Raw genomic sequence first — 18,329 nt, forward strand, 5'->3', positions numbered from 1 at the left:
CCAGCATCTCTTCAGTGATAAAAAGAGAGATTCCAAATTACCTTATCATAAATAAATATGAATAAATACATAATCATAAAATGATCTTACATGTTGTATCTAATAAAAGTAGAGATGGATTAATTGATTGAGAAATACTAATGGGTTCTGAATTGATGCTCCCAAATATTATTTTAATCTAATGGTCTTATGCTGATCCATAAAGTTTAACTCTTTGCAAGCATCAGTAGGACTTTTGCTGACGCCAAGACTGAAATGACAATCCTTTCTGGTTTCATTTCTGTATAAGAGATAGGATATGGGAAGAAGAGATTATTTGTTGTGTTTTAAGAGGAGGTGATAAATTACTAAAATTGTTTATACTTCATCACAAATTGTGATGAAGGTGAGAAGTTATTTTTTTATATACTTAGATTCTTTATATAGTTATTTCTTTATATCGTAGATTTTTTAAAAAATGATCTTAAAAATGATGTGCAACTCTTGCTAAACCAAGATAGTTTGGATCCTGTGACAATAGCTTTGTTACTAAAATGTCCCTCTGTCCCTTTTGTTTAGTCAGTGTGTATTTATTTTTCTCCCTGGTCACTGAATATATGGGAAAAGAGTGGAAAGACTGATCATCATGGCTAGCTTTGTGCTGTCTTACTTCTCCCACTGCCACTTTCCCAGCACATCTTATTTTAGGCAATGACCTAAATATGATTTTTTATGAACATTGTTTTCATCTTTTACTTAAAATATAAATACCTAATGCTGTGAGGTAAGGATCAAATTTCCAACTCTTCTAGCTATTCTATGATTCAGATTTTTATTAGTTTTGCACATTTTAAATGGGAAAATGATAAATGATTACAGGAGAGGATTTACATTTTGTAATTTATCTTCCGTACATTATATTGGCATTTTTAGAAGCAATAGAGGATTTTATAACTGACTTGTCCCCATATAGCAAGTACTTCCCTTTGGCTTTGCCATCTATAATTTATAATTGTTACAGCACAAAGGCTCTTGCCATTCCCCTGAATCAAAGTCAAATGCTTGCCTCAATTAGAGCAGATGGGATGTCCAAATGCAATAAACTTTGATCAAGTTAATCTAGTTAATCAGATTCCTTTATAGATGTATAATCTTCAGTTTTCATCAGTTAAAATATTTCCCAGATTTCCAGCATAGAATCAATTATTAATAAACAAATTACAACTTGTATGATAAAGTTGAAAGATGGCAAGATCAGCCTCAAGTTTTTATTTTCTAGTTCTGATCTGATAAATCCTGTAGAAATGCAAAAGTACCATGTTGTGCTTCTAGTAAATTATTGCATCAAAATCAGTAAAAATTTGCTTAGGATAGGAAGCTTTATTCTCCCTGAACTGTATTTAGTTAGTTTTGCAATCATCACCATCATCATCATCATCATCATCATCATCATCATCATCATCATCGTCAACATCATCATCCTTGCCATTATCTATCCAGGACAATGCATGATGAAGGCCTCTTCTGCACATTTCCACTAGTAAAGACTTGAGTTTTTCTTTGTCAGTTGGACCTGCAATATTTGTCGATGTTGTCAATCCATTTTGTTTTAGGTTTTTTTTGTGTGAATGCTTTTGATCACGTGGACAGCCTTTGTCTACCTGCCATTAGTTCTTGCTATGTGACCAGCCCATTTCCATTTCAATTCTTTTACTCTTTTGAGGCATCATATATTTTTGTTTGTTCCATGTGCATCTTGTCTTGTGATGCCGACCATGCATCTTTCCATGGCTCTTTCTGCCACTCATAGCTTTTGTATTGATTGTTAGCTTGGTATCCATGTTTCACTGGCATATGTTAGAGCAGGCATCACACACTGATCAACAACTTTACTCTTCAGGCATAGGTAAGGTTGTTTTTGAAAATTATGCTCAACTTACCAAACGTCTGCCAACCACATTTAACGTGCTGTTCAATTCCATTTTTTATCACTCTCATTGAAATCCATTGGCCAAGATATATGTAGTGGTCTACTACATTTAGTTCTTCTAAATAGATATAATTTATTGTGCTGTGGCAACTTCTGAAACCTACCTGCTCCTTTGGCTGTGCATCATTTAATATTCTCAATATACAGTAGTCTTGCAATACCCAGCCAATAATCTTAACTGAGCTTTTACCTTATTGTACTCTCAGGTTCTCTTACAAAAGTAGAGATCTTGGGTTTAAATAAAATCTCAAAAGGAGATTACCAATCTTAGCTTTTCTATTTACCTATATTGACCGAATAACACAGCAATATAATATTGGTGATAAAATTCTCTCTTGTACCAAAAGAATGACAAAGCTAATAGGCTGTTTTCTAATTTTATCAGCCTTTTAATTTTTTTTTTATCAAACTGTATGTAAAATCTCTGAAAAGAATTTTTCTAAAGAAGCATAAAGCATCCTTTTATTGTGTATAAAAAGACCTTTAAAATAACATCAAAATAAGTAGGACTAATAATTAAATAATAGTCTTACCCCACTCTCACTTTAACTACAACACATATATTAGCAAAGTATTTCTAAAAAATCCAGGTTTATTGACATGTCAATATAGCCAGGCTAGAAAGAGAAGATAAAAGGATATTGGTGAGGTAAATAATTACAGGTAGTCCTTGACTTATGACCACAATTGAGCCCAAAATTTCTGTGGCTAAGCTAGACAGCTGTTAAGTGAGATTTGCCCCATTTTATGAACTTTCTTGCCACAGTTGTTAAGGGGATCACTACAATTGTTAAGTCAATAATATTATGTTAAATGGCTTCCCTATTGATCATTCTTGTCAGAAGGTCGGAAAAACTGATCACATAATCCCAGGACACCACAACTGTCATAAATATGAACTAATTACCAAGGATCCAAATTTTGATCACGTGGCCATGGAGAAAAATAACTTCTTTCAGTGTTGTTGTAACTTTGAGCAGTCACTAAATGAACTGTTGTAAGTGGAGAATTACCTCTATTGTTGGAATTTATAAAGTTAAGTGAACATTATCAATAAAATGGCAAACTTTCTATGAGCCTTGTGTATTTGCAAAGTTATGTTGTCTGAAACACAACTATAAGGAAATATGAAATGAAGAAGCTACTCTTTCCATTTCAGAGGAGGTTTTTTAACATTGCAAGCCAGCCAAAACCAAGCCTTATGCTTCATTACATTAGATATTCTAATAGTTAAATGATGAGACAAATAATGCAGCAACAACTCTGTCCATTCATTTTGTAAGAACTATATTCCCCCTCCCCCTCCCTGTTTTTAGGCAATAGATAGTCAGAACTTTGAATTAAATTCTTGCTGCCTGTAGAAAGAGCTCCTAATTAATTTCTCAGCCTAGAGACATTTTTTTCAACTTTACCTGCTTTTGAAGTTATTGTGCTACTTAAACATAAAACATTTCATTTCAGAAATTTTTTAGTATAATTATAATTGGGCTATGGTATATATAGTTCCCATTTTAGTTAAAAATCTAAATAGTATACTGATATTTTGAATTGTCTCCTCAATTAACTAATAACTAAATAAATTCAACAAATAAATAATATTGATTGCAGTGTGTTTATACAGTATTAGACTGCTAGTTTTAACTTCTTTTTCTTCCTATATGAGCTTTCTTCGCTTTTGTATTATCTGACCTGGGACAATGTGGCATGCAGTTGCTAGTAATTACTTTTTCTCATGTTGTGTTCTAATAGAATTTTACCTGAATCTGTGGTTTGTTATGTGTAGAGCATAGCCTGGGGTTGGCTGCTCGATGAGCCCAAACGCTATTACCAAATTGATGGTAGTCAAGGGAAAATGTTGATGGTGAACCATGGAAAATATTCGTTTACATAATCTCTTTCTTTCTTATATTAGTGGTCAAGATGGCTTACATTTATTAGAAAAAATAGTAAAAATAGAATTGTCAGTAGGTATAAAGTAAGTTTGATAGCAAGAAATACACTTAATTTTATTGGAAAACTACAATTTATTTCCATTACATTTACCCAAAGATTTCCCTTGCATTTAATAATGAAGGATTAGAATTAGGAGTTGCTCCACTGTGTGTCAAAAGTATTTGCTTAGAAATCCAAATGAATGCACATGATCATTCCATAAACAATATATAGTTTAAAATGAGCAAAGGAATGTATTATTTTTAACAATACTTTATTATGGCTAGTTACCAAAGTCGACTACAACATCAAGATAACTAAACCATTTTTTAAAAGGGTTGATTAGATGAAACTAGGCTATAACACTATTTTACAGGGAATAGCAATGGTGACTGACTATGATCTACTTTCCAAAAAGTCATCTCTGAGATGTCTCTTAAGGGAGAAAATATAAAATTGGCATCTGTTTTGCAGTGTCTGGTACAGGTAAAAGAGGTGTGGTTTAGTCTTTATGCCAATGTAATAACAGGTACAGCAACAATGTACATGCAATATTGATCCAATTGCTTCCAGGATTCATTAACTTAAGTGTTCTTATATAGATATGTCATTGAAGCTCCCTTCTAACAGAGGGGAATGTACTAGATCAAATCTGGCAAATATAAAAGCAAAGGCATAGAACGTTGATGAGATAATTAAAATACTGTGAATTGTCTCCTTAGCATGTCTAAACTATAGATTTCTAGAGCACAGCTCCAGTTGCTTTGTAAGTCTTAAGTTGAGAATCTGCTCCTTTATTTTTGACAGAGTTTTTCATATCCAATGTAAATTAGATTTTGTGTGGAAAATCCATACAGATTGTTCAATCAAACTATTTCAATTAGTCAGAATAGGATAAAGTTCTCTTGCAAAGTCAAAGAAGCAAGAGAGCTTTAAAAGAAGACTAATTCAAGTCAATATCTCAGATGTGACAGTCACATTTGGGGCTTTTATGAAGTCAGACCTTTTTCTAGTCTTCATAAAGATTTAGAACCCTATCTTGACAGTGTAGATCTATTAGAAGTTTGATTGGACAACTTGAGGGCCTCACAAAGGAATATAGAACAGGAAATAGTACTTTTGCTATCTATATTGCTGCCCAATCAAGTTTTCCCAAAGCAAATTGAGGGATGAGGTAGCAATAATGAGAGCAGATTTCAGTAATACCAATCCTCTTGAGAAGAAAACTTTGTCAAGCATGGTCATTCCAGAAATTCCTAACGTGTTCCTGAAAACTTTGTTCTTCAAATGGTGAAAGACCAAAAAGATCAGCTATCTTCAGTTGATGCCAACCACCAAGAAAGGCAATCAAGGAAATGGAATTATCAGGAAATTTATTTATTTATTAAATTTGTTTGCCACCCATCTCACTGCAAGGTGACTAAGAAAAATCAATATGATATGATCAGTTATGGTATCATGCCATCATCTCTACCAGTGGTGGGATTCAAATTTTTTTATTACCGGTTCTGTCCATGTGGCTTGGTGTGCATGGCAGGGGAAGGATACTGTAAAAGCTCCACCCCCCCCCCCATTCCAGGGGAAGGTTACTGCAAAATCCCATTCCCTCCCCACACCACTAACCTGATTTCCAGCTCCGTTCTCCTGTGCAGGGCAACAAAAGAAGACCCAGACGATCAGCTAGGACTCAGGAGGCAGAGAATAGATGGGGGTGGGGCCAATCAGAGGTGGTATTTGCCAGTTCTCCAAACTACTCAAAATTTCCATTACCAGTTCTCAAGAACTAGTCAGAACCTGCTGAATACCACCTCTGATCTCTACTATATCTGGGTATTTATAAGCAGGAGCAATGACAAGAAACTATTCCTTGACCCAATAGCTCAGACTTTGTGGAAACAGCCAGATACAGACAGTGTGCATTAGAAACAGGAAAAAGTGGGGTAATATTTTTTTCTCTTTTTCATTAGGGAACAGGGCAACTACAATTAAATCAGAGAGCATGACTTGACAGAATGATAAGCATTACATTCTCTGAAAGAGGCATTGTTTGGCTCAATAGCTTACAAAAATAGGCTGAAAATAACAAAACGGAAGTTAACAGAAATAAATGCAAAAGTCTTCACTTAGAAACAAGTAAATCAAATGCACAAGTAAAGTCTCTGAGGCTTGGTAATAAGAGTTATGAAAAAGGTTTTGGACTAGTAATTGGTTGCATAATGTCTATAAATATAAATGAATATAAATCAGCATATTATATATATAATATATATATATTATATATTGAATATTATATGGATTTTTAAAAGACAAATGTAATTTTAGGTTGCATCAATAAAAATGCACTTTCCATATCACAGGAAGAAACAGTTCATCTTTATTCTGTGTTCACTAACCCAAGCTTTAAAGCTTTAAAGACTGTGGTCAGTTCTGAGCACCACACTTTAAGCAGCACTCAGATGGACTGGCAGATTCAGAAAAGGGAGCAAAAATGATCAGGGGATTGGAAATGAGGTCCTGTGAAAAGGAATAGAAACAACTGAGACAGGAGGCACTGTTCAAAATTCAAAAGAATGCCATATTAAACAAAAGTCAAGATTTGTTTTCTGCTGTTCTAGGATGCAGGGCAGACATTTAAATTGGACAAAGTAAATCTACTTTGATCATTTGAAAATAATAAGAGCAGTTTGAGAATGGAACCAATCAGTCAGAGGAGTAATGGAGACACCCTCATTGTAGCAGGGCAAGTGGGAGCTTAATAATCATGAACCTGGAACATTTTGATTTTGGTTTTTCCAGGAGATTAGATTTGATACCTTAAAAGGCATCTTCCAACTCTGAAAATGAATGAATTCAGTCATTAAATTTCTGTACCTATAATTAATTATTTGTCAAGTTCAGGAATTCTGTCTTAGAGTATAATTGTATATTTGGTCATACAAGGAATTAGGCTTACTCCAGTTGCAGCCTTAAGTGTAAATAAATATAGGAATAAATATATGGAAATTGCTGCAACATTAACTATGCTAACTGGGAATAGTAGTTTGCCATTCCCTGGAAGTCTGTACGTTCTCCATTGGCAGTAGAGATAAGCATAAGCTATAATGTGATGAGAATATTATCACTTATTATGATTCCAGTTTTTATGAAGGGTGGAATTATACATCTGAAAGTAATCTTCTATTATCTTAGGAAAAAATTGAGTATAAGCAATTTTATTTGCTTTATGCTTCTAGGATTTGGTTTTCAATCTTATTTTCACATGGTTTGCACTAACAATGATTAAAAATAGTGTTATAGCAGATGAATTTGCTCAGCAGGACTTTCTATATTTATTGGTTTGTTTTTTAGTTTCCCATGTTGGGTTAGCATATTCAAATTTAAATATGAAAGCAATATTTTTGATCATGCTGTTATGTAAAAATGAACAGATCTTAATGCATAAATTTTCAGAAAATATCTTTAGCTATCCTAATAAAACAGATTCCTTGTGCCTAATTGTATTGGTGGTCCTCAGTCTGCATACTCAAATATCTGCTAGATAGGTTCTTTCATACAGAGGTAAAGACTAAGTTTTCTCCTTAGCTGAACTTGGGGTCCAATCTCTAAAAAGGTCAAACCACAAAACCATAAAAAATATTGTAGAGGGGCATGATGCAATCTGTTACAATCAGAATAGTTTCTTTGCATTCACAACTGAAATAGCTAGACCACTTTAAAGAACATTGCAGTTTTATTTATGCCCAAATGTGTTTACTTTCTGTGTCTTGTTGCCCAAAGAATTGAAAGGGGCCAATTAAGTCACTGAATTCCAACCTCCATTCAGTACAAAAATCCAAATTAAAGCCTCATTATTAGATTGATTCCCATGTTTGACTACACCCAATGCAGTGGACCTCAGCTCCTCCTTTGATAATTTCTTCCACTATAGTAGAAATAATCTCATCATTTGAAAGAGTTTCATACCTAGATCTGACTACAACTTAACCATTAATCACTTTGAGATGATACCAAATAAATTTTAACCCTCTTTATGATAACTCTTCTTTGCACTTGATGGGGTATCATATTCCCCATCCATCCCTCTGTCTATTGGCTTTTCTCAAGCCTAATATGTTCAGTCTTTCTTGTAAGACCTTGATGCACTTGCACCATTTTCTCTTAATCTTTCTTAAAATGTGTCATGTTAAAATGTGAATTGACATGTTATTGAAGGGAATCCATCAGATGAAATAGAACCACTATTTCCTGTAAGTTTGAAACAGATATTTCTGCTGAAGAAACCTAAATTGCATTTAACTTGTTAGCCATATCAAACTTTTCACTCTTATTTGGTTTATAATTAAGCATAATTCCAAAATTCTTTTTAGTGGTAATAATTCCAAACCAGGTGTTTCCCATCCTATAATGGTACATTTTTTTTCTATACAAAAATACATACACTTTTTATATTAAATTTCATTCTGTTATTTCTGTATCTCTAATTTTTAAAAATTGAATTTTGTTTTTTATTTTTTATTTTTATGGCCTTAGCTATCTCCTAGTTTTGTATTATATGCAGATTTTTTTGACTTCTTGATCATGAATGCACATGCTGAGAAGTCTAAGATTCAGGATTGAATATTATAGACACTATTTGATATTGTACTTCAATTTCACGAAGAAAAGCTGATGCACATTATTTGAATAAGGATGCCAAATCAGCCATGGAACCACCTACAAAGCATGTTGTTCAGGCCATACTAAAAGTTTGCTAGTCCAAATGATATCAGATACTTTGCCATCTGCTTTGTGGAGTAATGATATGTTAAATCTACAACATTCCCACATTAAGAAACCTATATAATCAAAATGAAATAAGATTATTTTTTAAATAAATCCATGTTTTCTTCTGCTAATCACTATAGTACATTGTGTTCAAGAAGCTTGAAGAAGAATTGCTTTGGAATCTTTCCAGCTATTGATGTCAGATTGGCCTGTGCAATTTATTTCAACTAAATCTGTCCATTCTGATACAAAAATGTAACAATTACTGCCAGCCATCTTATTTTATCCCTGCTTTAGCTATATTTTTAAGCCATTGTTGTAAGGACTTTTCTTTGCTGTTTTGTAGTCCCCAGAAGATGCTTTTGACAAGAGATCATGGCTTCATCATATAAATCCATTGGCAAGTTAGAAACTTTTGTTTCTATTTATCAGATGCACTTTTGCTGGCTCTGCAGATTGCATTGATCATTTCCACAGCAGGCTCCAGTTTAATGGCCCAACAGAATAAGCTCCCTGCTGATTATTCCTTTGTAGGACTTCCTTGGCTCCTGTTGCCATTAATGGAATAGCTTTCATTGGCCAAATTAAAAAAGTCTTTGCACATGAGTAAGCATCATTTGAAGTGGAGAGGATATTCATGCTTAGATACATTTAGTGAAAATAATGGGAGTGTACAAAATACTTCTATGTTAAAAATGGATCAAACTATTGTAATATATACCACAGGTATGAGCATCTTATGAAGCTTATGAGCCTTAACATACCTATGTATTACAACTTTTTGATGTGTAGAGGCAAACATTTTCAAAATGGATAAAGAGAAAACTCTTCATATATAGAAAGAACCACCACTGATGTCTGCTATTACATTGTCATAATAGTTGTAGAAAGAACAACGATATATTTAATCAAACAAAATACAAGCACCAAAAGCATGCTAAATCATGCAGTTTGTTTGAGAAATGTTTTTAATTACAGTACTTGCTTTTACAGTTAAAAATATCAAAAGCCTTTGGCATCTATATAAAGAAAATAAAAATTAACAGAAGACTATATATTTCTGGATTTTTTAATAAGCAAGCTTTATTATTGGAATAGTTTCCCAAACCATACTCAAAAAAGAATATCAGCAAATATAATTTCCTGAATATTTGTAAAGGTGAACATAATTGTATTATAGGCTAATCATCTGAAGATGGCAGCATTGGGTGAGATATTTCATTTAATGGTTTAATAAGCCTTTATGAACTAGACTGAATCTGCCATAGTTTGTATTTTAGTAGCTTTATAGAAAGACAATATTGAAGAAAATTAGAATTTAGAAAATGCAAACCATAAAGAACTACCAGTAATTTTTTTCCCTTATATATGTTATTGATAACTTATGGTTTATGAACAATAATGGTGTACTAATACAGCTGGTTTGTTTATTCAATTAAACATATTTCAGTCAAATAATGAAGTTGCAGATGTATGAACTATTTATAAAGCAGGATTTAATTCTCGTATTATGAAAGATTGTAGGAAGTCTAGCAAAGGAAAAGAACATTTCAATTGCTTAAAGATACACTGACTTAGTTCATTGAAAATGAAGATGGGAAATTCCTATTTCTAAGTAAGACTTTGTATTTACTGCTGACCAGCAATAAAGAAACCTTACTGAGATATGTGTACTTCTTGGTTCCTTGATCTTGTCCAGCTGTGTGCAGCTTGACAATAAGGGAGAGAGGAGCCAAAGTGCCTCATTAAGGAGAACTCTTCAGTATTGTTTCCTGTGGCCTCCCAACCCGAGGACTGCCCTTCTGATTTTCTTGGATTCAGAGAATATTTTCCCAGCACTGTAGCTCTTCCTTCTGCATTATAAAGCAAAAACACTTAATGACTGTATTTCTGCAACTGAACTGGTTACTAAATTAACCAATTTTCTGGTTTGTGCAATACACTGAATCATAAACTGACCAAATGGGATGGATTTATGCAACATGTTGAGACACACAAAAATAAAACCAGACCAATGTCTAGCAACCTTTGTATATTATGGAAATGCAGTAGGTAACTTCTGCTTAAGCAAACATAGCCAAGTTAAACATTCTAAGAAAGTAGAGAAAAGTTTGAAACATTAAGGAAGTTGTCTTTGAACTTAGCCTGCAGAGATTTCTTTGGGAACTGTCTATGGTCCTGATTTTTGCCTAATAGCCCTAAAATGTTTAGTCAAGCATTCTCTTGCCTAAGGGAATTGGGAATCCAGTCAGAATTGGAGTCGATTTTAATATTTTTATGGGTATCTTTTAATATTTTAGAAGATATGGCTTAGATCTTGATTTTATCTCTTATTTTCCCTCCCCTCTCCTCCTCTTCCCTTCCCTTTCCATTCCACAATCTTGGGAATATATTTGCCCTTAAAAATCCTATTTTAAATCAAATAAATAAATAGACATCCAACCTACAGAGAAACAAGATTTAGACATCTGTTGTATTAAAAACAGAGAACTGAAATAGATGATACGTTATATATCCAGCCAGTATTTCCTGTTTGGAAGCTGTCCATGTTAAATTATTTGCTTATATTTATTTGTCAGTGTTTATAATCCATGAAGACTAAAAGCTGTTTAAATTTCACAATTAAATCCATAACAAGGCACATAAATAAGCTATTGGATGATTATATTTAAATAACTAAAGGCATGTATCTTGGTAAAAAAGGGCCATAAAGATGGAGATAAAGGGCATGATCCTAGCCTAGTGGACTAGAGTGGCCTTTCCTCAATGAAGTGCTTCATACCACGAATCAATAAAATTTTATTGGCCAAGTTAAAATGGCAATTGATTTTTCCTTAACAAGGTCCTGCACTTTGCCTTAGTCCTTAGGTTTTAATAATATTTTGCTGAGGTAAACTGGAATCTGTGTGATTGGCTTATAGACAAATCTTATAAATAAATAATACTCTCAATATTCAAAAGAGATTTCTGCACATACAGAAGATGGCTGGACATGTTGAAAGAGGCTTCTGCTTCTGGCTGTGTCAAAAGTGTCAAATGAGGCAGTAAGAATAGATAAAAAAGCAGTGTAGACAAAAAAGCAGATTTGCTTTGATCTTTGTTGAAATGAGCATCCTTCCAGAGGTCACGAGGTTAGCAACTACCAGCTGTACATAAGAAATTGATTTTTGAAATTAGAGTGAGGGTGAGGATAATAAGCCCCTGCTAAAGTGATCTATGGTAAAATAAGGACCAATATCTATCTGTCTGTTCCAAATCCGTTGTGGTGGGAGGAACAGTCTTTTCAGTTAAAGTTAATATAATCAATGCAGCTTCAGAATTATGGCAATTATAATATTATATTGTAAACTGTTTGGTGTAGTGGTTAAAGTACTAGGCTAGAAACTGGGAAATTGTGAGTTCTAATCAGGCCTTAGGTATAAAACAAGCTGGGTAATTTTGGGCCAGTCGTTCTCTCTCAGTCTTTGGAAGCAGGCAATACTGAATCATTTTAGAAGGTTTACCAAGAAATCTGCAGAAACTTGTTCAAAAGTCACTAAGAATCAGGACTGAGTTAAAGGCACCAAAAAAGAAAAAAACCTCTTCTGATAGTAGAGTTTTCCTCTGTTTTTTGTGTCTTGTTTGGCAGTTTCTCGATTGGGTTACTTTACTTGATTATTGGTCTGATGTTAATCTTAGAGTTAATCTATGCTCATTTGGGTGCTGATTCTTGGTGCTCAGGTCTTTTTGTTCCCTTTTTGGCTTGCTGATTGTCTCTTTTGCATAGTCCATATATATTGTTTTTTTTAAATAAAAGTTTTATTTAAGTTTTCACAAAACATACAAATACAAATAAAATATCTTTTTTTGAGAACAGCGTGGCCCTGGGTTATTACTTCTCCATACAGACATAAACTCAATACATATTTATCTTATACATTCAAATCCATATCTTATAACTATTTTCACAATTTTTTCAATAGTTTTTCCCTTTCTTTACTTCTGATAGCTTTATTTTAAATTATCTCATTCCTTTCTTAATTCAATTACATATCTTTTTCTAATTTTTAAAATCTTTCTAATCAATGTTTTTATACTTTTGTCTGTCCTGTTTACAATTTCATATTATCTTTTCTCATAAAACAAATTTTCCCCTGTAATTACCAGACTGGAGTGTAACGCCTTTGTATCTTTTTTCAAATCTTATTTAAAAATTTAAGCTACATCCTTACAGTTATAACATTCATTTTCTAACCTCTATTTTATAACACATACCTATTTTCAATCGAATTCTGCTTGTACATTCCCTTAAAAATACACACTAAATTCTTAAAAGAAAAAAGTATACATGTATATATATCTGTGTATATATGTATAAGAATAGTAAATGGAATAATTATTCTATTCAAGTACAGCTCTGCCATTAATATTAATAACAATCTTTTACATTTCTATTTCTTTTAACAAACATTACCTAGTAATATCAGTTGTCTTTCACTTTAATCATCTATATTTCATATATTATTTATTACTGTCTTTAAATAAAAAACCAAACAATAGTTATTAACAGTAGTCAATAAAGTTATTATTATTATTCAATTTCACCTTATCAACCGATAAAAATCTTCCATGTTTCTTTTCAGTTTTTTTAAAATGTTCTTTTTAAATCATTGAGAGCCTTATTCTCTTTACAAACAAGTATTCCACTACACATCAATATAAATTTTTTCTAGCACTTTAATCATCTAACGTATTATATAACAAGGCACCTTTGCAGAATCCTCTCCTTAGATTAAATTTTAACCATTGTCTCTGCGTCTTTTAAATAGGTTTGTACCTTTAATTCTTGTACGTTTTTCCTGTACCTCTATATCTTGTTTCTGTCTTTTGTAGCTTCTTTTCCTTTCCCTCTTCCCTCTCTTCTTCTCCCTCCCTTTTTTATTCCCTTTTCTGTCTGAGTCTCCCTTCTGTGATCCTCCCTTTTGCTTCTTCCTGATATTATGATTACTTTTCAAATTACTCTTTTTTTTTTGGTTGTTGCTTCTGTACTTAAGTTTTTAACTCCCTTTCCTCCCTTTCCCTTTTTTACCCCACTGAAAATTGCTTGGTCATTGAAGATGGCTTCTTTGTTGTCCCGCCCTTCTTGTTCTGCCAGTGTTTCTTGTTATTTTTCATAGTTCAAGATCTCTATTTCTAAAAATTGAAATACAAAGCCAAAAGATCCTCTTCCGTCTTGGCTTTTTCTTTTTGTTCTTTAAGTCTCATTTTTAACTCTTCAAGGAGTGATGCCATTTAAAAAAAATTTAAACAACCCCCAGTTGATTTTATTTTATTTCATTAGGATCCTCCATCCAAAGTTCCAGGAATCATCCAATAATCCAAAACTGTTTCTTGCTTCTTTTCTCACTTTCTCTCAGATTTACAGATGTGTTCTTGCATTTATTTATTTATTTCACAATAAATCTGTTAATAAACAATAGTGATTTTTCTTAGGGATATAATTTCCCAAAGCTACTTTGGATAGCACAAGGGCAAAAACATACTAGTTGCTTGCAAATAACTGTGACTTTTAACTGTGACTTTTCCGGGGATTAGATGTTGGCTGCATTAGGTAGCCTCATGATTCAAAATAAAAAATGGAAGACAAGTATCACTTTTACACTGTGCATACCCTACAACAGCCTTTTGGCATTGAATCTGAAGCACTGCACAGTCCTAATTCCTATCATGATTTACACTAAATAGATTTATGATAACCCCTGGTATTCATGTTACAATTGGTAGTTTTCTTTCACATCATTTAATTAAAACAAAAAAAATAGTATGAGGAAGGGCTTGCCTGGTGACCTGTTTGATTTCTGAATGTATCTAGATTTATTCTAATATATGCATGTGTCTGTGTATTTCATTTTACAGTGTTATTTCTTCACTATTGAATTTGGCCTTTGTAAGCAAGATGGACAACTGAGGGCTTATGGAGCAGGCCTTTTGTCTTCTATTGGAGAGCTCAAGGTATTGATGAAAACAAAACTCTTTTATTTATCACTAGAAGCCAGCCCTATGATTTCTATATATTTCTTGTGTGTGTGATTTTACACTGAACTCATCATTGCTTTAACTTTACTTTCAAATCATCCTGGGAATCATTCAGCTGAAGGGCAATATATAACTCTTTCTAACAAATACATTAGAAAAGCTATAAGTTTCAATTAAATCTTGCAGAAGAACAATGAGAACATTAGATCATAATGCTAATCTTGGATGGAAATAACGTTTTTTGAATGCCAATCCAAAATATATACCTTGATGCATGTATTAAGGCATGTGTAGTACTTGTATTTGAATGTGAGTCAAGCAAATTACCCATTTGAATTAGATCAGGTGCTTCTGAATATAATTCCAGGGGTGGGATTCTACCGGTTTGGGTGAACCAGGTGTTAAAGTTATATCTGGTTTGCCATACTGGTATCTCAACTGACTGGCTGACTCTGCCCACCCCTCCCCTCTCCTGAGTCTCCACGCGATGCAGGTAAGTGCAGGGTCCTCATGGAGGCTCTGGGAAGGGGAAAAACGGCCCTGTTTCCAGTTTCTGGTGTGCCCTCAGAGCCAAGGGGAGGCCGTTTTCACCCTCGCAGAGGCCCGGGGGAGGCCTCCAGACCCTTAGGAGCATGAAAAACGGCCTTCCTGGAAGTTCCAGAAGTTCAGAAATGAGCCTGTTTCCAGCTTCTGGTGGGCCTCTAGAGCCCAGGGGAAGCTGTTTTCACTCTCCCAGAGGCCTGGGGGAAGCCTTTGGACCCTTGGGAGGGTGAAAACAGCTTCCCCAGGCTCTGGAGGCCCACCAGATGCCAGAAACAGATGTTCCAGTAGGCCATGTCCACCACACCCACCCAGCAACTGGGCAGCAAACTGGTTGCTGGAATTTTTGAATCCCACCCTTGATTAATTCAACTATCTGATGGACTTTGTGGATATGCATACATACTCTTATCAGGTCAAATCTTTGATTTGACTTGATTCTTTGGATAAAATCTTCACACTGAATTGCAAATTCAAACTAAATGTCTTCATGGAATCCAAAATTAAAATTACAATTGGTTTATTTACATGCCCTCCCAGTGCCTATATTTAGTAAATTGATTTTCCAGCTTCATTTAAATTTTTGCCATATTCTATGACCTGTACTAGTACAACAAATACAATTTTGTTTCAGTCTTTTGCAGCAGAAACATTGGAATTTAAGCTTTACCAATGTTCAGGCAGTTAAACAAGAAGCCCAGAATGATATGATATCTTGGCAGCAATCCTAAACTCTAGTGGTTGAAGTTTCAGGCCCCACACAGTAGCAGTTATTACTGACAACTTTGTAAGATGATTATGCCCATCAATTGACAGGCCAACATATACAGTTCTAGTTATGTTAGAAATCTTAAATCTATTTAAGCATAACACCCACAAATTAAACCTCTACACATCTTGACACTGGTATTCCAGGTGGCAATCATTTTGCCGATGAAGTTTTTTTAAAAAGGAAATGTGCTTGTGCCCTCAAAAGAAAATTCATACTTGCTGTACAATCAAGATTTATCTATTTATTGAAGACATTTATATTCTGTCTTTCAAAATATATACCCTAAGGCTGCACAAATTAAAGTAATAAATACAGTTGGACAGAAACAGTTACAAATACCAAATCCACTAAAAATGACAAAATGAGTATATGATAATATTGTTCGTATTTAAAAGATACCTATGCTTTAGTGATATCCAGGTTAGATTTAGGCAGTGATTAACTACTTGGAGTAATTCCAAAACTAGTTAACCAAAGTTAAACTAGTGCAGAGTAAGGCTCATTAATGATGCAGGATTCTAGAAATTTGTGTGATATCTCTGTTGTGCCTATTATCAGCGGTGCATTTTTGCAATATGTACAAAGTATTGTTTTTTTTAATATAACTTTTATGGAAACTTTAAAAAAATGAAGAGAAAAACTTATTCAAATTAATACAAAGTAATGAAGAAAAGAGAAAAAGAAAGCAAAATGAACGCAAAGTGAAAAGTTGAAATAGAAAAAGGGAAGGGAAGGAAAAAGGTACAAAGCAGTGGTTTCAGACATTTTCACAATTATAAGCGCAATTATATTTTAACCTCTCTCTCTAAAGTAGACCTGGGCATTTTAGTCTGTGGGCCACATCTGGTCTTTTGGATGTTCCTATCCAGCACCAACAGTGTCGCTGGGGGATGGCAAGGAATTGGTGGCTGAGTAGCATAGGTGGCGGAAATGTGACATCAGTAGGAGAGGTGGGAGAGGGGGTAGGAGCAGGGCATCATCAGGGGGGCATCCATGTTGGTGGGGGTGTTGGGCGGGGTTGCAGTAGAGGTGGAACTGCAGTGGGGTGGGGCCATAGTGGGGGTGTTTGGCCATGATGGCCGCCGTCCACAACAATCCCAACTATTCATGTGTGCCTTTAGGAAAATTAATTGCCCACCCCTCCTCTAAAGTTATATAATATTATTTCCATAATCTTGACTAATGTTTAAAACCCTAGATCATAAATTCTTTTTCTTTTACTTGCATTGATCTCCATGAACAAAATTCTGTAATATTATCTTCAACCTTTGAGCCCATATCATGATAAAGTTTTATTATAATAAGTATAATAATTATATTATGCTATAAATATATTTTATATTATATTATAATAACTATATTATACCAGAGGTGGTATTCAGCAGGTTCTGACCAGTTCTGGATAAATTTTGAGTTGTTTGGAGAACCAGCAAATACCACTTCTGACTGGTCCCACCCCTAAATATTTTCTGCCTCCTGAGCCCCAGCTGATCGGAGTCCCAACTGATCAGCTGGATGTTCTTTTGTTGCCCTGCACAGGAGAACAGAGCTGGAAAGCAGATTAGTGGGGTGGGGAGGGAATGGAGACTTTACAGTATCCTTCCCCTGCCATGCCTACCAAGCCATGCCCACTAAGCCGTGCCCACAGAACTGATAGTAAAAAATTTTGACCACTGTATGTAGCCCACCACTGTATTGTACTTGCAATAAGTATAATATAGTTATTATAATATAGTTATTATAATAAAACTTTATAAAATATTGATCATTAGTTTCTTGTTAAAGTTGAATCTCGTCCCCTGTAGGATTGAAACTTCAACTTTATCATTAATTTGTATAAGTCTGCTCCCAGTTGCACCAAGGATTCTTCCGAACTTCTTGACATCTATTTTTATTCCTGCAAATCCTTCTTCTACTTCCTTATTAACTATTGAAGTCATCTTTTTGCCAAATTCTTCAAACTTTTTCTGTAGTAAATCTGGTGAAATGCCCTTATCTGTAAGCTGTTCTAGTGAACTCCTGCTTCTGTCTGCCAGTTCAGCAGATTTTCTTGTGATTACTGTTGTGAGGATGTGAAAATATGCCAATTACTGCAGTGAAAGTAAAAGGCTGGCTTCTGTTTTCTCCCTATTTTGCTTCTTACTATCTTTAACACTTTAGTTCCAATTAGCCCTCGATAGTTACAGTCTCACCACTTAGCTCATATTATTCGTATGTTCTTGATTTATTAATAACCAGAATTCCCACAAAGATCTGGTCATCAGGTCTAATTAATTTTGCTATTTTAAAAGGCACTTTCACCAGAAAAAAAAATCATTTAAAGAAATCACTGTCCCC

At 34.1% G+C, this 18,329-nt stretch overlaps 1 protein-coding gene across 1 annotated transcript in view; it reads left to right on the forward strand.

Annotated features, from left to right (window-relative positions):
• TPH2 (tryptophan hydroxylase 2) overlaps positions 1 to 18,329 on the forward strand; it is a 79,248-nt gene that overhangs the window by 50,925 nt on the left and 9,994 nt on the right. The window contains exon 9 of the mRNA XM_087934457.1: positions 14,561 to 14,656. Within this exon, the coding sequence (XP_087790583.1) occupies positions 14,561 to 14,656 (96 nt within the window). The remainder of the gene's footprint in view (positions 1 to 14,560; positions 14,657 to 18,329) is intronic.

This window comes from Pseudonaja textilis, chromosome 5 (assembly GCF_049901715.1).
Source record: "Pseudonaja textilis isolate UNSWEBS1 chromosome 5, rPseTex1.2, whole genome shotgun sequence".
In the NCBI taxonomy this organism is placed as follows: domain Eukaryota; kingdom Metazoa; phylum Chordata; class Lepidosauria; order Squamata; family Elapidae; genus Pseudonaja; species Pseudonaja textilis.